This window comes from Tupaia chinensis, unplaced genomic scaffold (assembly GCF_000334495.1).
Source record: "Tupaia chinensis unplaced genomic scaffold, TupChi_1.0 Scaffold000086_1, whole genome shotgun sequence".
Lineage (NCBI taxonomy): Eukaryota > Metazoa > Chordata > Mammalia > Scandentia > Tupaiidae > Tupaia > Tupaia belangeri.
The window spans coordinates 5,359,885-5,382,000 of NW_006159548.1; the positions used below are offsets into that span (position 1 = coordinate 5,359,885).

The following is a 22,116-nucleotide window of genomic DNA, read 5'->3' on the forward strand; positions in this document are numbered from 1 at the left end:
GACCTAGAAAAATTCACCAAAAAGACAAAATAACCCCCCAAAATGAAAATAACATACGAGTAATACTAGATACTATTAAATGCCCAAACATCCAGATCATCGGTATCCCAGAAGGTGAAGAAACTAATCAGGACATTATCAATCTATTTTTTTTTTTAAAGTTTTTGCCATAGGGCATGTGTGCTCACCAGAAAGAGACAGAGAAAGGGAAAGTGAGAAATCACTCCGCAGGGGGACTGGCTGTACCACAATCCCTTGTCCATTCTTCTCTTAGGATTTTGGGCATGTATGCACACATGCCAGGCATGATTTTTAAGTGGCTGGGTCTGGGACTTGAACTATGGTCAGCCATGTGGAAGTCCAGCATTTTAACCACTGCCACCTCCTGGCCCTTTTAATTTTAAGATGTCTTATAGATGTTTTACTTAACTGAACATTATCTTTTTTCTCTGCCAGGGTGTCTTACTACTGCAGGCACTAACAAGAAGCAATGGAGCAATCCAGAAAATTGTTGCTTTTGAAAATGCTTTTGAGAGACTGCTGGACATTATTACGGAGGAGGGGAACAGTGATGGAGGTATGGTCTGAGGACGCCATTGGGAGAGGCTCTCTTTGGGCCAGAGAATACAATCGAAAGAAATGGGGACTCCTACTTTATACTGTTCTTCTTTCTTCTTTCACTATGGCATGTTGAGTGTGGATTCTTTTTATCTGTCTTGTTTGATGTTTATCAGGCCTCTGCAGTTCAGGTTGGTGTCATTCATTATTTCCGGAAACCTAGCTATGTCTCCAAATGCTGCTCTACCACCTTTTCTCTACCTCTCAGATGGCGAAGGTGGAGATGCAGGTCTCTTTGCAGATGTGGTGCTTGGGAGTCGAGTTGAAGGCAGAGTCATCTACTGGGCATGGAGTGGGAGGACACAGTGAGAATTAACAGCGAAGGTTAGAAGTAGTACTTTGAGAATAGGAGACCTAATTGGCTCTGATGATTAGGAAACATTCCTACCAAGGTTAAGGGCCCCATCAAGGGCATTTATGGTTTTATATCAGCATGAACTGCTTGGTCCTGTGATTTTTTTTTTCCCCCATTAGCACTATTGAGCTGCCCAAGTATAGATGTAGAAAAAAAGTCAGGTAGGTTTTCACAGGGTGAGGCATTTCCCAGGATGGTGCTATAAAAGACAGTGAAACTAGAGAACTCAGGTTATTTTTAATAGAGTAGTAGAAATGAATATCTGGAATTTGAGTTCTGAGCAGCCCCATTCAGGAATTTCAACCACTGAAGACACTCTGTCCATACTTTACCCTTCTGCTCCCCAGTCTAGCCAGGAGCCAGACTGCAGGTCACCTCCTTCTGCATTCCTCTGATTGCTCAGATTTAACTCCAAAAAATAGGAAAAAATGTATAATCCTTCAGAAGACCAAAAACCACAGCAGAGGCACAAGAAATATGAGAAACCAAGAAAATATCTCTCCTCTAACGGAAAACAATAACTCCTTTCCCTCCATAAAGAATACAAGGGAACTCATGAAAATGTCAGATAAAGAATTTAAAATATTCATAGTGACAAAGCTAACAGAGATACAAGAGAAGAGAGACAATGAGCTCCAGAAGATGCAGGAGAAAAGCGACACTGAGTTCCAGGAGGTGAGGAAGTTCTTGTATGATCTGAAGGAGATACACATCATAAAAAAGAATCAAACGGAATTGTTAGAGATGAATGCCGTAATACAAGAAATCAAAACTTCATTGAAAATATCAAAAGCAGACTAGATCATGCAGAATATCAAATCTTAGCTGTAGAAGATAGAATCTCTGACCTAGAAAAATTCACCAAAAAGACAAAATAACCCCCCAAAATGAAAATAACATACGAGTAATACTAGATACTATTAAATGCCCAAACATCCAGATCATCGGTATCCCAGAAGGTGAAGAAACTAATCAGGACATTATCAATCTATTCCATGAAATCCTGCAAGAAAACTTTCCAAACCTAGACAGGCACACAAATATCCAGACCCAAGAAATACAAAGGACCCCACATAGAATCAACCCAATAAGATCTTTCCCAAGGCACATTATAGCCAGACTGACCAAAACCACAGGCAGAGACAAGATACTAAAATTGGCAAGAGAAAAATGTCAATTTACTTTCAAAGGAGATCTCATAAGGCTAACTAACATCAGATCTCTCATTCAAGCAAGACAAGAATGGGAAATATATTCAAAGTATTAAGCAGAAAACAATTTTGAGCAAGAATACTATACCCAGCAAGATTATCTTTCATATGGGGAAAAAAGACAAAAACATTCTCAGATAAACAGAAGCTGAAAGAATTTACCAACACCAGGCCAGCTCTCCAAGAAGTACTGAAGGGAGTGCTATCCCAGGAAAACTAGTCAGACACACAGAAATAAGAGTACAAGAAACAGCCAAGAGAATGACCAGTCTAATTATAGGGACAAGTCTGGAGTTGAATGTTAACTTCCAGAGTTTAAATAGATCAGACCACAGTAACACTGCAGATTCAGTAGAAGAGAGATTAATTACATGAGTCTGACCAAGTGAAATAGAATTTTTTTACTTTAGACTAAAACATTTTTGATGCTTCAATTTCCATATTTAAGGGTTGAACTGTTGATAGGTTCATCTACCTACTATTTGAACTGAATCCTAACCTTTTTCTTGGCTTTAAATTTTAAGCAAATTTCTCTTAACATTTGATTTTGATCTATTAAAACTAAAACTTTTTGTTTTGAAATTGTAAAATGCACTAAAAATACCTATTAATACCTATTTAATGACTGCAGCAAGCTATATAGCCCCTGCAGAGGTGCTACTTTATAGTATGTTCACTTTACTCTCTGAGGTTTACACCTAAAGTCAGACATGTGTTCATAAATATGTATATATCAGCTGTGCTTGCTATTGAAAGTCTTTAAATTAAAATCTTTAGCAAATCAATAAAACGTGGGTGGAAAAAAGCCGTGGAAAACACTGTGCATACCAGATACAGTGTGGGAGAAGGCAGGGAGGGTTGGCAGAGGGTGAGAGGTAGGAGGATTAAGGGGGGAGGCAAAATATATAAGAAATAAGAAATAGAAAATTATTTGTCAGTAACCTGTATGTTAATATCCTTGATTGAGCCAGTATACAATGTATACTGGATGGAAAATCTCATTTTGTGTACTATATTGATGTACAGTGAATGACTGTAAATAAGTAAGTAGATAAATAAATGAAAGATAGAAAAGAAGATCTGGTCATCTGAGCTAGATGGAGGAAGAAGTAATGAATAAAGGAAATTTCTTTTTTTTTTTTTTTAAAGATTTATCTAAGTGTATTTATTTATTCATTTTTAATTTAACCAGAGACAGACACAGAGAGAGAGAGAAAGTGAGAAAGCAAGCCACCAGGTCCAGGATTTGAACCGTGGTTGGCCATGTGGGAGTGCCAGCGCCTTAACCACCATGCCACCTACTGGTCCCCAAAATAGAAAATCTTTTTTTTTTTTTTGGAGAGGGTTTTGCTATAGGGCACATGCGCTCGCCAGACAGACAGAGACATAGAGACAGAAAGCGCGAGAAATCATCCCCCAGGGGGGATGGTCACGCCGTAATCCCTTCTCCTCCATTCTCCTCTCGGGATCTTGGGCACGCATGCACACGCGCCCGGCGTGAGTTTTTTAAGCCACTGGGTCCGGGACACGAACCGCGGTCGACTACGTGGGAGTCCAGCGACATAGCCATTACGCTAACTGCTGGGTCCCTAAAGGAAATATCTAAAGAGAGAGAAGGGTGTCTGGTGGGGTAGAAGTCTTGGGCAGGGAAGCCGTAGGGCAGATCTGATGAAAACAACTGTTCTCTCTCTCTCAGAAAAATAAGAATCATTGATTTTATTAACTAGTGTGCGTGCCTGTGAGAGAGCATCATGAAAGAATTTGAGAAGAGGGTGAGGGAGAGGAAACAGAACTTTGTAAGGTGAAACAAACAGCAGAGGTGGATGACAGAGAGATGTATATTTTGGAGATAATTGAAAAAACAGGGTTTTAAGGCAAGACCGAAATAGCTGGTCTTCAGGATTGCTAAGACAAGTTCCAGTGGCTCTTTAAAAGTGGCCCTTAAGGCTCTAAGACTCACTAGATACGCACTGAAGGAAGGCCTGCCAGTTGTATTAAGGCTTTGACAATCTTTTTTCCTCCAGAACCTTCAGATAGTTTTTTTTGTTTGTTTGTTTTTTGTTTTTTGTTTTTTGTTTTTGAGAAAGAGAGATTTTTCCTATAGGGTACATGTGGTCGCCGAAGAGACAGAGAAAGACAGAAAGTGAGAAATCACCCCCTGGGGAGATGGCTATGCCGCAGTCCCTTCTCCATTCTCCTCTTGGGATTTTGGGCACACATGCACATGTGCCACCGGCTTGAGTTGTAAGCCACTGGATCTGGGACTCAAACCACGGCCGACCATGTGGGAGTCCAGTGACGTAACCGTTGTACCATCTGCTGGCCCTATCAGCAGCTGTTTTTTTAATGACTTGCTTTCATTGAACTTTGTCAAAGACTCAAATTTAGTTTTTATAAAAATAACTCTGTTGGGGCCAGCAGATGATTTTGTCTCTGTGAGGATGCAGAGGTAAGTAGGGCACCCACAATGCCTGTGTTCATGACTTATAACAGTGGGGAAGACAGACACTACCTAATAATAAAAGGAGCAGGCTAGTGTAAGAACATGTAACTGGTGATTCTCATCTCGATCTGGGCCTTGTTCATCTTTTTTTTTTTTTTTTTTTTTTTTTTTGGGGGGGGGGGGTTTTTTTTTTTTTTTTTTTTTTTTTTTTTTTTTTTTTGCTATAGGGCGTATGCACTCACCAGACAGACAGAGAGAGACAGAGAGACAGAAAACGAGAAATCTCCCCCCAGGGGGATGGCCACGCCGCACACGCCATTCTCCTCTCGGAATCCTGGGCACGCACGCACACGCAACCAGCATGAGTTTAAGCCACTGGATCCAGGACGCAAACCGCGGTCGACTACATGGGAGTCCAGTGACATAGCCATTATGCTAACTGCTGCTCCCATGAAATTTGAATAATGATGTGAAGGATGAAAGGATTTAACCAGGTGAAGAGTGCAGGGAACAGTATTTCAGGGAGGAGAACTAGCATGTGTGAGAGCCCTGGGCCGAGAGGGAGAGGCTGGTTGTGAGTGACGTGGCTGGAGGAGGGGACGGCGGCGTGGCCATCCCCCCTGGGGGATGATTTCTTGCTTTCTATCTCTCTGTCTCTCTCTGTCTTTCTGGCGACCACACGCGTCCTGTAGCAAAAACCTCTCCAAAAAAAATTTTTTTTTTGTTAAAATGATATTTAAGCTGAGATTTGAAAGATCTATGGTTCAGCAATTATATCACTGGACTCTTATATTGCCGACCATGTTTCAAGTCCCAGACCTGGTGGCTTAAAAATCAGACAGGGCATGTGTGCATGCATGCCCAAGATTTCAGAAGGAAAATGGAGAGGGGATTGCTGTGGGGCCATCTCCCAGAGGGATGATGGATGATTTCTCAGGATCTAGGAGGTGCTGAGGTGAGTGGATAGTTGAACTTACAGAAGTTGAGAAATCACTAGGAGACCTGACAGGACTACACAGATTGCAGCCTGTGGCGTTGCAATCAGGCTGCCTGTCTGGCCCTAGGGAAGAGAAGCTGAGAATGGAAACTGATCTTTTAAAAAATGTTTAGGGATTCATTTTCCCTTCAGGTTTATCAGTCTCAACACTTCCACTTTACATTCTTTCCCCAGGTATAGTGGTTGAAGATTGCTTGATTTTGCTCCAAAATTTGTTAAAAAACAACAATTCCAATCAAAATTTTTTTAAAGAAGGCTCATATATTCAACGTATGAAACCTTGGTTTGAAGTTGGAGATGAAAATTCCGGCTGGTCTGCCCAGAAAGTGACCAATCTACACCTAATGCTCCAGGTACACTATCCTTAGATAGAAGCATAAGAACTAGCGGTCATTTAAAAGAAAAATAAATTGCTTGTGTTTGATAAATCCAGGATATTTAGGCAGTTCTAGGTAGGCTTTGAAAAATTAAAAAAGTTGGTTTTTTGTTTGTTTCTTGCTTTGTTTGATTTTTGTAATTTGGCATGTGTGCTCACCAGAGAGAAGTAGGGAGTAAAAAAGTAGCCCCCACATGGGGAATGACCTTGCAGCAATCCTTTCTCCTCCACTTCTCCCTCCTTTTGGGATTTTGGGCAGACATGCACACATGCCTGGCATGTTCTTCAAGCTGCTAGGCCATGCATTAGCCAGTTGGGATGAAGCCAGTGAAACCACCATGACACCAGCAGACCCTGCCTTAAAACTCTTTAGATATGGAAATATGCAGTTATATTCAAAGACAGAGCTCCATCCCATTTATCTGCCTGCCCTCACTCTACCTCTGTAATAATTGTTTTCTGGAATTATTTATTTCATTTTATTTATTATTACTAATTTTTAATTTGCTATAGGGTATGTTCGTTTACCAGAGACAGCAAAAGACAGAGGGGAAAAAAAGAAAGTGAGAAAGCAAGCTGCCAGGTCTGGGACTTGAACTGCGGTCAGCCATGTGGGAGTCCAGTGTCCCCACCACCACGCCACCTGCTGGCCCCAAACCTCAATAATTATTAACATCTGGCCGTCTTGTTTCATCTTTTATTTCTCTCTCTTGCTCTGCTATATTATTTTAAAGCTCATCCAGACATATAGTCTCCTAATGGGTTTTACAGTAGAGGATAATTTTAATTTGAATTTTTTAACCTGCTTTCTTTTCGTTAGCACTTGAATATTCAAAATATTAAGTTCAGCAAATTCATTCAGTAAACATTTACTGAGGGCCAGGCACCGTATACTAGGAAGTGAATAATGTGTCTGTGCCCAAAGATTACTGGTCTGAGTTTTAAATCCAGGACAAGTTAAATTGACAAATTGCCTGTACTTTTAAGCTTTGTGGTGAAAGTTTGATCATGGTAGACTGTAAAAGTGAGGACAGTTAGAATCCCAGTGATCTCTGCATCAGAGAAAATTTTAAAGTTTTTTGATATATCACTCCTTTTTTGAATTTCCTTTTTCTAAACCCTTAAGTTTATACCAGCCTCTCAACTTACATTCAAATTATTCTGTGGGACTAAATACTTCTGAGTTGGGCCTGTGTCTTCAAATTAGATAGTTAACCTATCTAGTAATTCGAGTCTAAATGCTGTTCCATGCACTGGGAGTTGACCGCATAGGATTGATTGAGAATTAGGATGACCATGTGCCCCAGTTTGCCAGGGCAGTATTTATCTCGTAATTACTGGTAGTGCCCTCTGTCACTTCAAAAGTGTCCTGGTTTGGATCATAAATTATGTAGCTCTCCTATTTAGAGTATGCCTAAAAACTGTTACAGAGGACTTCTATTTTTACTCCCAGCTTTATCATTTCTGTTTCCATGTGTCAGTATTATACATTTTAAGAATGTATTTGTTTTTTATGTTTTAGAAACAGCATCACCAAGTGGCAAGTTTGATATCTTTGTTTAACACCAATTTCTTGATAAAGGAAACATCTCTAGAAAGTGATTTTTTCAAAATATGATTAGTGTTTAGGGACCACCAGATGGTGAATAGTTAAGTCACTAGACTCTCATGTAATTGGCCACAGTTTGAGTCCCGGACCTGGCGGCTTAAACTCATGCCAGGTGCATGTGCGTGCATGCCCAAGATCCCAAGAAGAGAATGGAGGAGAAGGGATTGTGGTGTGGCCAGCCCCCCTGGGGGGTAATTTCTCGCTTTCTGTCTTTCTGCCGAGTGCACCTGCCCTGTAGTAAAAACCTCTCCAAAAAAACAAAAATGTGATTAGTGTTTGAGTGGATCTGATGTTATTAAAAAAAAAAACTTGTATAAAAGTTTAAATTGTCAGGCCAGCAGGTGATGTGGTGGTTAAGGGTGCTAGATTTCTGCATGGCCTACCACGGTTCAAGTCCCAGACCTGGCAGCTTGCTTTCTCACTCCCCACCTGCCTCTGTCCCTCTCTGGTCAATTTAAATACATACATAAATAAATTAATTAAATAAAGTTAAATAATTTTTAAAAGTTTAAACTGCTTTAGGAACCTGCCTATGTTTTATGGTTTAGGGTACTATGTAAAAAATTATTTTGAAGAAAGTGTCATTATTTTAAAGGTAAAACCTGGCAGCTTGCTTTCTCACTCCCCACCTGCCTCTGTCCCTCTCTGGTCAATTTAAATACATACATAAATAAATTAATTAAATAAAGTTAAATAATTTTTAAAAGTTTAAACTGCTTTAGGAACCTGCCTATGTTTTATGGTTTAGGGTACTATGTAAAAAATTATTTTGAAGAAAGTGTCATTATTTTAAAGGTAAAATACTGTTTTACCAAAAAAAAAAAAAAAAAAAAGAACGAACAAATTTAATAGATTCTAGAATATAAACAGAAAAGAAATTACTTCTTTTTTGTTTTTTTTTTTTTTTTTTTTTTTTTTTTTTTTTTTTAGAGATTCTTGCTACAGGACATGTATATCCTCAGAGAGATAGAGACAGAGAAAAAAAGTGAGAAATCACCCCCCGGGGGTATATATACGTCCATGCTGCCATCACTTCTCCATTCTCTTCCTGGGATCTTAGACACACATGTGCAAGTATCCAGTGTGATTTTTCAAGCCACCAAGTCCAGGACTGAAAACGCCGTTGGCCATGTAGAAATCCAGCAACCTAACCACTACTCCATCTGCTGGCCCTTTAGTATACTTTTAAAAAGTGAATAAACTGGCTTATAAAGCTTTTCTCCCTTACTGGTCTTGGAGAGCATAAACTCCAAAGCCAAGGAACCAAGTTTAATTTTTTTTTATAATTATTTATTTTATTTATTTATTTATTCATTTATTTTTTAATTTGATCAGAGAGAGACAGAGGGTGAGAGGAAGAGAGAAAGAAAATGAGAAAGCAAGCCACCAGATTCAGGACTTGAACCCCAGTCGGCCATGTGGGAGTGTCCAGCGCCTTAACCACCACGCCACCTGCTGGTCCCCAGGAACCAAGCTTAATTAATGTAAAACGTGTTCACTCTCACATGGCTGACCATGGTTTGAGTTCTAAGACCTGGTGGCTTGAAAATCACACTGGGCATGTGTGCGTACATGCCCAAAGCCCCAAGAGGAGAATGGAGGAGAAGGGATTGCAGTGTGGCCATCCCCCCTAGGGGGTGATTTCTCGCTTGCTTTCTCCCTGTCCCTCTGTCTCTCTCTCTCTCTTTCAAGCACACATATCTTGTGGCCAAAAAAATAAAGAAGGACCAACTCTCTTGAGAGTTTAGAGTCTGTCACCCGAAGGAGGTTAAACAAGCAGCATCATAGAGTATGTCGTAGTGTATATAGTAGAGTGTGTAATAGTGTACGTAGACGAGTATGTAGTAGTGTACATAGTAGAGTATGTAGTAGAGTATACCATAATGTACTTGATAGAAGAGGGCTGTTGCCATGGGAGCACGAAGCCAAGAGCATTCGGATTTGGCTGAGTGGGTGAAAGAATTCTTCGCTTCATACAGATATTCTTGTTCACACAGATCACATCTGCTGTGAGTCTTTTCAAATCTTTTTTCTTTTTTAAAGTTTTTTGCTATAGGGGCACATGCACTCATCAGAGACAGAGAGAAAAAGAAGTCACCTCCCCTCGAGGGATGGCCATGCCACAATCTCTTCACCTCTGTTCTGTCAGGATTTTGGACATGCAGGCACAGGGTGTTTTACCCAAGGCGCTGGGTCTAGAACTCGAACCATGCAGTGGGCCATGTGGGATCCAGCCATCCCAACCAGCACGTCACCTGCTGGCCTACCTTTTCAAATCTTTCAAAGACAAATTTGTTTTTCTTTCACAGCTTGTTCGCGTACTGGTATCCCCCACTAATCCTCCTGGTGCAACCAGTAGCTGCCAGAAGGCCATGTTCCAGTGCGGGTTACTGCAGCAGCTCTGCACTATCCTGATGGCCACCGGAGTTCCTGCTGCTATCCTGACTGAGGTAAACCAGACTCTGGGAGAGCCGAAATCAGGACCCAGCAAGCAGTAGGTGTTAGCCGAAGGGAGAGCAGTAATAGCCATTTTTATGTGTTTAATTCCTTACTGAGCTAAAATATAATTAGCACAATGAGGACAGTATCAATCCCAAAGGATATGCGCCTCTCACAAGTTTTATAGTTTAGCAGACAGAGTCTAAAAGATTTCTCATTCTTTTTGTTGTTTTTATCAGGAATGTATAGTATAGTTTAATTTTGAGAATAAAGTGGCATTTTTTTTTTTTTTTTTAGAGAGAGATTTTTGCTATAGGCGCACACACTCACCAGAGAATCAGAAAATCAGAAATTACCCTTTAGGAATGATGGCCATGCCGCAATCCCTTCTCCTCCTCCCATTTTCCTCCTTTTTCCTTCCAGGACCTTGGGTATGCACGTACGTGCACCCCAGGACTTAAACTGCGGTCGATTCTTGGGGAATCCAGCAACATAACCATTACACCATCTGCTGGTCCCGTGACTTTTTCTTATTCAACAAGTACATTGATTGAATAGCAAATTCTTTTTCTAATGCGTGGCATTTTCTGTTTCTTACCTATAAGAAAAAGAAATGAGTTTGAAGAAAAGTTCAGTCTATTTAAAATTTTTTAGTCTTTTTAAATTTTTCTCAAATTAACTTATGCACATTGAAAGTACAAATAATAATAAAAGTTTTATAAGAAAGGCAGCTATCTTTGGCCTCTCCTATCCCTACCTTAAATTCTACTTCATTTCTTCCTGTCAGCCCAAGATTATTTTAGGTGATTTATATTTAAATAAACAGTCAGGTTGACAGTGTTTTTACAAGTATACCAACTCTGTTGCTGCTGTGTTAAATGAAGTCCTATGCCTTTTTTTGGTAAAATTTTTTCTTGAGTTATAATTGTGTTCTTTTACGGTCTGCTGATTTCCTGTGCACTCATGCACGTCAGTACTGTCATATGCTTAACATTTCGCTCTCCAGCCCAGCCTTCTAGAAGCCCTCCATCCTGCTCCAACCCAAGCTCCAGTTCTGCCGCACATCGCTTGTTTGGGGCTTCCTTCTGCCATCCTTCTAGAATTTCCTTTACCTCTCTCTTGACCTGGATTTTTTGATTACCTGAACCCTGTGTCTTCCCTCGACATACATACACCCCTTGGGTCATTATCTTATTTTTCTTGTTTCCTAGAAAAGAGGAAATGACAAGAGATTCCAGAGTTTTTGTTTTGTTTTGTTTTGTTTTTTTAGCTCTTCTGTGTCTGAAAATATCATTCCCTATACCTTCAGAGTTAATTTCATGTTTGCCTAGGTTTGACATTCAGATTGGGAATCACTAATACTGAACTTTGAGAACATTCTAGTGTTACTATTAAGAAGGCTGAAGTCTTGGGGCCAGCAGATGGCATGGTGGTTAAGGGCGCTAGACTCCCACATGGCCAAACACGGTTCAAGTCCTGGACCTAGTGACTTGCTTTCTCACTTTCTCTCCCTCTCTCTATATATATCTCTCTGGTCAAATTAAAATAAAGAGGGAAATAAATAAAGTTAAATAAAATAATTTTTTTTTTAGAGGTTTTTTTTTTTTTTTTTCACTATAGGGCGCGTGCGCTCGCCAGACAGACAGAGAGAGACATAGAGACAGAAAGCGAGAAATCACCCCCCAGGGAGGATGGTCACGCCGCAATCCCTTCTCCTCCATTCTCCTCCCGGGATCTTGGGCACGCACGCACACGCGCCCGGCATAAGTTTTAAGCCACCGGGTCCGGGACACGAACCGCGGTCGACTACGTGGGAGTCCAGCGACATAGCCATTACGCTAACTGCTGGTTCCCAATAAAATAATTTTTTAAAAATAAAAAGACTGAAGCCATTCTGCGTTCTCACCTTTTTTTAAAAAATGAAAGCTGCCTTTTCTTTCTAGAACTCTTGAGGTCTTTATTTCTAGTTTTCTAAAATTTACTGATGACGTGTTGTACTGTGGACCTTTTCCCACCCCTAATTATTTTTGCCATTCACTGAGCCTTTTCAGCTATAGATATATATCCTTCAGTTCTGAGGATGTTTTTAGGGTATCTCAATAAGTTCCTCTTTTATTCTTTCTCTGCAACTCTGCAGAGTAGTTTTAGATTTTTTTGAACATATTTTGCCTTTTAAAAATTACTTTTCTGGTTGAAAATTTAAAGTTGCTTATATTTGTTGTATATATGTTTTGAAATATAGTTTATATTTTTATTCTATTTTCTTGGAAATTATTTTTACCTCATTTTAAAAAATTATTACATTGTATTTATTATTATTATTATTATTATTATTTTTAGTTTTAGTTTGGAAAGAGATATGGAGAGAGAAAAGGAAAGTGAGAAAGCAAGTCACCAGTTCCGGGACTCGAATTGTGGTCACCCAAGTGGGAGCCTAGCACCTCAACCGCTACATCACCTCCTGGCTCCCTTTTTACTTCATTCTTCTTCTTCTTCTTTTTTTTTTTTTTAGTTATTCACTTTATTTTATTTATTTTTTTATTTTTTAATTTCACCGGAGAGCAAGAAAAGGAAAGTGAGAAAGCAAACCACCAGGTCTAGGACTCAGACTGTGGTCAGCCACGTGGGAGTCTACCACCCTTAATCACCACAACACCTGCCAAACCCTTTACCTCATTCTTAAATTGAATTTTTTAACTGAATTTTTTATAATTTTATTTTTTAAAAAGAATTATTTTATTTAACTTTATTTATTTATTTATTTTCAGTTTGGGATATGACCTTTATTGAGCTTATCCACCAGAGTGGATATAATGTCTGTGTAAAACCAAATGTTTGTTACTATAACTTCTGCATCACAATTAAAATCCAAACAGTTTTTTAAAAATAGTCAACTCAGTCAAAACCTACTAGTTGAGAATTAATAGCTTCTTTGAAGTCTTTAAATTCTTAAAAGCTATTGAAGTCTTTAAATATGGTTAAGACTCGAATGCAGAGATTTGGCTGGTTGGAAAGCTAATTAAACTTCCAACTTGCTCAAATAGAATTACAAAAAGGCAAAATTGTGTTTTTCACAGACACAGTTCACTGGAATCACCAACACTGGACAGCTGTTACAGTATTTAGTGTCCTGAGATAATAAGGAAACCGGGCATCCTTTAGACAGTCTTCTGTTGTCCTTTCTTCCCAGTCAGAAATGTGTGGATGTGTGGAATAATGCCACCACCAGCAGTTGTAGCCTTGATGAGAGAGTCCAATTCCTCATCTCCACGAATAGCAAGTTGCCAGTGGCGAGGAGTAATGCGCTCCACCTTTAAGTCTTTTGATGCATTTCCTGCCAGTTCCAGTACCTCTGCAGTGAGGTACTCCAGGGTTGCAGCACTGTACACAGCAGCAGTCGTGCCCACACGTCCGTGGCTGGTAGTCCTAGATTTCAGGTGTTGATGAATACAGCCCACCGGGAACTGTAAGCCAGCCCTCTGCGAGCAGGAAACTGCCTTTGTCTTGGCCTTTGCAGAGTCCTTCCCAGCCTTCCCACCAGCCATTTCGAATTCTGCTGAAGCTCACACAAGGCAGAAAAGGGGCTAGTCAGACACACAGTGAGATGCCACCAACTACTCCTTCATCGCACCGCGATTCAGACTGCCTATTTATTTATTTTAATTTGACCGGAGAGGGACAGAGTGAGAGAGTGAAAGAGAGAGAGAGTGGGGCAAGCAGGTGACATGATGGTTAAGATGCTAGACTCTCCCACATGGCCGACCACAGTTCAAGTCCCGGACCTGGTGGCTTCCTTTCTCCCTTTCCCTCTCTGTCTCTTTCTGTGTGTGTGTATGTATCTCTCTCTGGTCAAATTAAATAATTGAATGAATAAATAAAATAAATAATAATTTTTAAAAAATAAAAAGAAAGTGAGAAAGCAAGCCTCCAGGTCTGGGACTCGAACCATGGTTGACCTTGTGGGAGTACAACACCCTTCACCACACCACCTGCTGGTCCTATAACTGTTGAATTTTACTTGTTATTGTTACTTTGTTTTAATTTGCTATAGGGCACATGTGCTCACCAGAGAGGGAAAGGTAGAAAGTGAGAAAGCAAGTTGCCAGGTCCAGGGCTTAAACTGGTCAGCTCTATGGGAGTTCAGTGCCTTGACTACCACACCACCTGCTGGCCTCTTAACTGAATTTTTAATGTATTACATTTTAAATTTGTTTTCTGATTTTATTTTAAAGCAGACTTTTTTTAAAAAAGAATTATTTAATTATATTTATCTTTTATTTTTTTTAATTTGCTATAGGATATGTGTACTCACCAGAGACAGAGAGAGAAAGTGAGAAAGCAAGCCTCTTGGCCTCTTAACAGTAGTCAGCCATATGGGAGTCCAGTGCCTTAACCACCATGACACCTGCTGGCCCTTCTTGTTTTATAGTAATAGAACCTCATATGTCTTAGAAGATACTATTTATTCATTTTAGTTCTTTTATATTTTTTAAGAGATTTTTGCTATAGGGTGCATGCATTTGACAGAGAGACGGAGACAGAAAGTGAGAAATCACCCCCTTCCCCTACAGGGATGGCCACGCCTCAATCCCTTCTCCTCCATTCTCCTCTTGGGATTTTGGATGTGTGGTACACGCACATGCACACACCTGGCATGAGATTTAAGCCACAGAGTCCAGGACTCAAACCGCGGTTGACTACATGGATAATCTAGCGGCATAGCCATTACATCATCTGGTTGTCCCAGTTTTTTGAGATTTTTCTAAATGATCACATTTTAATTGGAGTCCACATTTAATATTTTAAAATTTTATCTAGAGGGACCAGTAGTTGGCATAATGGCTATGTCGCTAGACTCCTATGTAGTCGACCGCGGTTCGAGTCCTGGAGCCAGTGCCTTAAACTCACGCTGGGCACATTTGCTTGCGTGCTCAAGATCCCGAGAAGCGAATGGAGGAGAAGGGATTGTAGTGTGCCCATCCCCCTGAGGGGTGATTTCTCGCTTTCTGTCTCTCTCTATCTTTCTGGCGAGTACACGTACTCTATAGCAAAAACCTCTCCAAAAATAAAATTTTCTGTCTTGAAAAGGTTTTAACAATATTATAATACTACCACTGATTTTGTGTGTGTGTGTGTGTGTGTCTAAATTATGACATTGAAAAATAAAAAGCAGGATATAACATTACTTTTTTTAAAAAAAGTAGATTTTAAAAAGTAAGTCAGATCCCTGACTTACTTTCACTAACTATTCTTTTTCCCCCCTCTCCCCTTAAAACAGACCATAAATACTGTATCAGAAGTTATTCGGGGCTGTCAAGTAAATCAAGACTACTTTGCTTCTGTAAATGCACCTTCAAACCCACCAAGGTAGGCAAAGGGCAATACTGAGATTGCTCTAAGGAAGTAAAAAACAATTTGGGGTTGTTGATATATCTCACATATACATTTTACTCTTTTTTAAAAAGCTCAGATGTGGGCCAGCAGGTGGAATAGTTGTTAAGGTGCCAGACTCCCACATGGCTAACCATGGTTTGAGTCCATGGTCCATTTGTAAATTAATTAATTAAATTAATAAATAATTCTTAAAAATAAAAGTTCAGTTGTATGTTTTGAAGCTAGATATTATCTGACAAGATAAATGTATTGATATTTTAAAAGACGGTGTGCTTTTGGAATTAAGGTATTTAGGTCGAGATTATCACCTCTTCCCTTCCTAGCTGTGTGCTTTCAGGAAACAAATCATTGACTTCTCTTAGCTGTGGTTTCCTTTTCTGGGAAATGGAAATGGAAATACTTAACTTGCTGGTGTTCTAGTTCTTCAGTCAACAAAAATGACTAGTTCTTGATTTGTGTACTTGGGTTGCAAAGTTTCAATTTGTTCTTTTCTTTTTAAACGCAACAGACCGGCAATTGTAGTACTTCTCATGTCCATGGTTAATGAGAGGCAGCCATTTGTATTGCGCTGTGCTGTTCTCTATTGTTTCCAGTGCTTCTTATATAAAAACCAAAAAGGCCAAGGAGAAATTGTGTCAACACTGCTGCCTTCCACCATTGATGGTAAATAACTTAGTGCTAATTTCTGTTTTTTAAAAAAATCAATGTCTTTCAAGCTGTTAATTGAATCTTTCTCTTCTGTGCTTTTAGTCTAAACTACTTTGTATGCTTTGAAAGGATATCTGAGTTTCAAAGCTTAGAGATAAATTCAGAGAACAGGCTTTGGAATTAGACGAGAGTTTGCATTGCGGAATTTCCACTTCTCGCTCTGTAACTTTGGGCAAGTTACCTTTAACTTGACCATATCATGTTTTAAGAGGATATTACTATCCCATATGTGTGATAACACATACCTCACTAGGAATATTGTCAGGGTTAATACAGTGAATCCATAAAACACTCACCCCAAGACCTGGAGTATGATAGAGGCAGCCAGTAAACAAAAGCTGGGTCTCTGTCACCACTGCAAAGATAAATCTTACCATTGATCATATTGACATTTTGGTCTTCTGTTCTGATACAAGTGAAACCTTTTTATGATTTCTTTGTTTATTTCGTTCTGTCTGAAATGAATTCTTTGTCTTTGTTAACTTTAAGAACAATTAACAAAGGTAATTGGAAACATCAGTATAGCTCATTTTAGTTATATAAGTTGTGTTTTCTGTTGAAATTTTAAGTCTAATCTACCAAAATATTTTTCTGGTTAAAAAATATATTATTACTGTAAAAGTTATTTAACATATGTGAAAATAAGACTCTGAATGTAGTAAAATAATCAAATTGTGGTACTTCCTTAAATGTGTTTAAGGAATATTGTTTTTCATTATGGTAGCAATTTTCTGGAGTATCACTGTCATAGGTCAATGCCTAAAGTGCTCTAATATTTTTTTTCTTGGCTACTTTTCTTCCAAGATACCTTTCTCTCACTGTTCACTTTTGGAAAGCAGACTTTGTTTTGAAAATGTTATTTAATGTTACTAATACATTTTAAATAGTATTCCTTACTAACATGTGTGTGTGTGTGTTTGTAGAAAACCATTTTTTAAAATATGGTTTTCTCTCCCCTTGTTAAAATCTAATATATGCTCATCATCTGCCTGTCATCTTTCTAGCAACAGGTAATTCAGTCTCCGCTGGTCAGTTATTATGTGGAGGTTTGTTTTCTACTGACTCACTTTCCAACTGGTGTGCTGCTGTGGCCCTTGCCCATGCTTTGCAAGAAAATGCTACCCAGAAAGAACAGTTGCTCAGGGTTCAGCTCGCTACAAGTATCGGCAACCCTCCAGTTTCTTTACTACAACAGTGCACCAACATCCTTTCACAGGTAAGTGCAGTGCGCAACTTCTTAAGGGGGGAAGTGCTTTAGCTTTATATTTCGATCTGAATGAATTTAAGGATGCCCTTAGAAGATACAGATGACAAAGGAAAGAGAGAATGTATGTACTGGATCGTTCATTATAACCAGAAACGATTTTAGAGAAGAAAGCAATCAATATTCTTACAGGAATCTTTTAGCAAGATAGTTATATGTATCGTGATGGAAGTACATCTTTTTCTACACAGCAAAAAGAATGTTTTAAATGAATTATTTATAATATTCTTGCATATCCTTTTTTCTTTCTTCTCAGTAACCAAATTCAGATCAGTTTACAAGAGGGACTAAATAAAATAGGTCCTAGCTATATACCTCCCTCTTTCTCTTGCAGAGTAGTTGATCATCTAGAAACAGAAAATATATAATAGCAGTCCATTGTATGTGTAGTTGTAAACCCCCAAGTTCCCAGTGCATATAATTTACCTAGTAAGATATAGAAAACATGACTAAACATGTTTGCACGCCTTTAGACTCTAAGTGAGACCAGGACTTCATTGAAGTATAGTCATAAGGCGTGTAGGAATGTCACTTACTGTTACATGATTTGCCAGTGTACCAGCCTTGCTGTGGGGCAGTTCCAGTTCGTGCTTTAGCAGAACTATAAAGTTAGCAACATCAGAGTCACTAGGGAGGGTAAAATGTGGATAAGTCTAGAACTGCTCTGTCCACTGCTCGAGTGGTGGGATTGCTCTGCCCACTCTCCATCATCATGTTCTGTGTCTTTCTTTCGTTTTTCATTTGCTAATCTCATTGAATCTTTATTTTTAACATTTTTTTAAATTAATTCATCTTTTCTATGAGCAAGAGAGAAAGACTGAATCCCCTACAGGGTCCCAACCTCACAATTCATCCCCATCCTCGGCCAGCTTCTGTTGTGCTGGGGAGGTCTCTGGTTATGAACCCAGAACCTTCCCACGTAGGCAGGCTCACAGAGCACTGACCTTTTAACTGCTACGCCGCTGGCCAGCCCCATCATTTAAGCTTTTAAAGAAACACGACTGCCATCTATAGAAGTTGTAAATGAAAGCTTACAAATTAGCTGTAGAGAAAAGGGAATTGAATGTTGTTTAAAATTGGTTCACTTCAATCGAAAGCTTATTTTATCTTTATCACTTTTCACTTACTGATTTAAAAACTACCCCAAAATTTTCTTATCTTTACTTATTTAATACTTGGCATTCTCATGTTGCTATTTTTTTGAAAACAGCTTTTTTTTTTTTAAGCCAAACACTAAATAACTGAGCACCATCATCACAGACTTCACTTTGATATTGTAATGACAATGAACGCATAATGAGAAATCCCGAAGATGGTGGTGTCTTCCCAACTCTAAATAATCACAGTGCTATAAAATTCTCCTTGAAAGTATGCATCATTTTATACAGTAAAGGTTAGAGCTTTCCTATCCCAAATCATTGGCTTGGATTTGTAGAAAGACTGGAGAGTATTTGAGGGGGTTTTCTAAATTTAGATATTTCTAAAGTAGTAACACTTATGAATAATTGTTAATGTATGATTTGCAGGGTGATAAGATCGACAGACGGGTATGTATCACTTGATCAAGCCAAGGCATTTTCCTCTTACAGCAAGGCTTTTTCTTTGTCTTGGGTTTTGCTGATTGGTTTTTTAACTGCTTGTTTGGAGTTACATTCTACTCACACTCGTATGTGTCAGCGTTTTCTCTCTGTCATCGGTGGCTCTTCAGTTTGCCTCCATGGGACATTGCAGTGGTGTCACTAAGAACTATAGCAGTGAGAAGCCGAAGCTCTGTACTTCCGCTTCCTCTGGGGATGCTTGCACTTTCTGGAATTTCTTGGTTTTGGTTTTTCTTATTTTCTTTCCACAAGCTTGCCTCTTTATTTCTCTTTGAAAACATTTCAAAGGAAGTAAAATTTAGAGAAACAGATTTTTTTTTTTTTTTAGTTTCAAGTGGTACGTGAAGAATGTGATTTCTTTTATATTACTTAGAGTATGTTAAATGTGCCAGAGTAAGTATAATTTTGTAATTGGAAAATTTGGCATTAAATATATGGATTATTCTGGTTATAATCCATATGCTACAGCTACCATTGGCAATTAGTTATTGACATATAGGGGGAGAGAGTGCTATGTGTTTTTGGTTTCTTCTGGTTTTTTTTGAATGGTGAAAAAGGAGTGTACCATAATGTCCTCATTGAGGCAGGTATTTCAGTTGAACAATGTGGGTGGAAAAACCAAAGTCTTGTTAGGAACAGTATCTTTGTATAGGAACATGATTGTTTAGTAACACACACACAAACCCACCTTCATCAGCTTTAGCATGCAGAATTTTTAATAAGAGGGGAAGTGTTTTATAAACATACATGTCAGTCATTTAAAAGGGAATTTTTGAGGCATTAATTTGTACACAGTAAAACACATAGACCTTATGTATTCAATCTGATGATTTCTTTCTTCCTTTCTTTCTTTCTTCATTTATTTTAATTTGACTAGAGAGGGACAGAGTGCAAGAAAGAAAGAAAAAAGTGAGAAAGCAAGCCACCAGGTCCAGGACTTGAACTGTGGTCAGCCATGTGGGAATCCAGTACCTTTATCCACCACGCCATCTGCCGATCCCATCAATCTGTTGATTTATGATATTTGAATGCTACCTCTGTAACCACCACCCAATACAAGATGTTGAACATTTTCACAATCCCAGAAGGTTCCAACAGGCCTCTTTCCTGTTCGCTCTTTGTCTCCAAAGGCAAACACTAGAAAATAAACTTGATTATAATATGCCAGGACCTCATTTTTAATGCTTGAACACTTGAAGTTTAAAATGTTGGCTTTTTGTATGGTTTTTTTGTTTTGTTTTGTTTCTTGCTTTTTGTATGTTTTTACAGACATAATACAAAAGTATTAAACTTGGGATATACATAGTAGGAATGAGAGGAATTTATATTTATATATTTGGGTCCAGTCCCAGATATGGCAGCTTGCTTCCTCACTGTCCCTGTTGGTCTCTGTTTCTCTCTCTGGTCAAATTAAAGCATAGTAATAATAATAACAAATAAATAAATCTTAAAAAATATTAAATAATTCATCTTTAAATATTTAGTTTGTGTTTCTCTTCCATCCTATAAATTCTGTGGTTTTCAATAACAAAACTTTCAGGAGGCTCAAAATGACCATTTTATCCTCCATTTGTTTTTCCAAGTCCTCTCGATGTTCCCCGCTCCCCTGAGCACTCTGGGAAGAGATGTATATTTTTTGTTATATATCTTCAGTCCAGTTTAAACTAAAGAAACCTGTGTCTTTGATATGAATTACAGACTTCTTTTTTGTGATACATCATTTGCCTTTTGACCTTAATGTTTCATTCAGGGTTTTTTCCCTTTCTTTTATGCCTTCTGCATCTTAAGTCACACCTAGAAGGGCCCTTCCACTTCAAGATTTTAAGGAATTGACTCATGTTTTCATCTCACAGTCTCTGGGGATTTTGTTTTGTTTGTTTGATATTTTGGGGCATTAATTTTTGGTCCATTTTTCTCAAAAGACTCTATGAGATATGGATCCCCGATCTTTTTCCTGATCGCTATCTAGTAGTCTAACATTTTTAAAATCCACCTGCAACCACTGATGGGTATGTGCTGCCATTTTCACATACTACATTTCTGTGTGTTCTCAGGTCCTTTTCTGGACTTCACATTTTATCTTTTGAGTCCTGGCTACTCATAATCTGGTATCCCTTAAGTATTCTTTTCACATAACCCCTCATCGTTCTCACTCGTTCATTTTATTTAAATAACCTGATTTGAGAATTGGGTTATTTAGTTCCGGGGATGGGGGGGAGAAACCATTTTAGTATTTTTGTTTGGGTCACATTAATTTTATAGATTAGCTTAGAATTAATACCTCTTCATGATGTTGAATCTTCCTCTAAGAGTATGTTTCTTTGTAATGGCTTATGTTTACTCTTGGGCTCTTTATGAGTGTCTTAAGATTTTCCTTATTTAGGTTTTATACCCTTTTTTTTCTGAGAGATTTTCACTGTAGGGCGCGTGCGCTCGCCAGACAGACAGATAGAGACATAGAGACAGAAAGCGAGAAATCACCCCCCAGGGGGATGGTCACGCCGCAATCCCTTCTCCTCCATTCTCCTCTCGGGATCTTGGGCACGCACGCACACGCGCCCGGCGTGAGTTTTAAGCCACCGGGTCGGGACACGAACCGCGGTCGACTACGTGGGAGTCCAGCGACATAGCCATTACGCTAACTGCTGGTTCCCCCGGTTTTATACCATTTTGATTAGGCCCATTGTATCTTCTTGTTGTTGTTACTATAATAAAAGTTGTGTTCCATTCTGTCCTTCAGTTGGTTATGTTTAGCTTTGTTCTTATCCTTCCATTAGAGCTTCAAGGGCATACTTCTAGAAGATTCAGATTTGCATCTAATTCTGTTTTTGTTTACCCAGACATCAGCCAGTGAACTGATACTATTTTCTTGGATAAACAACAAAAGTATATTTGGTGCCTTCTAATGGTTATACTAAAAAATAAACTTCCCCTATAAAACCAAGGAGACCAACAGAACATTTACTTTTATATCTTGAGTTGTCATACAAGTTCTCTGTAGCACGTAATCTGAGAATAACTATATATTTTTTTTTTGAGAGGTTTTCGCTATAGGGTACGTGCGCTCGCCAGACAGACAGAGAGAGACATAGAGACAGAAAGAG

At 38.9% G+C, this 22,116-nt stretch overlaps 1 protein-coding gene and 1 pseudogene across 1 annotated transcript in view; one reads left to right on the top strand and one right to left on the bottom strand.

Annotated features, from left to right (window-relative positions):
• The window catches only part of USO1 (USO1 vesicle transport factor), a 103,409-nt gene that overhangs the window by 61,187 nt on the left and 20,106 nt on the right, over nt 1–22,116 (top strand). The window contains exons 11-16 of the mRNA XM_027769752.1: nt 5,799–5,977; nt 9,919–10,059; nt 15,327–15,415; nt 15,951–16,105; nt 17,155–17,366; nt 18,941–18,961. Coding sequence (XP_027625553.1) covers nt 5,799–5,977; nt 9,919–10,059; nt 15,327–15,415; nt 15,951–16,105; nt 17,155–17,366; nt 18,941–18,961 — 797 coding nt within the window. The remainder of the gene's footprint in view (nt 1–5,798; nt 5,978–9,918; nt 10,060–15,326; nt 15,416–15,950; nt 16,106–17,154; nt 17,367–18,940; nt 18,962–22,116) is intronic.
• On the bottom strand, nt 13,205–13,667 carry LOC102482169 (histone H2A.Z pseudogene; annotated as a pseudogene).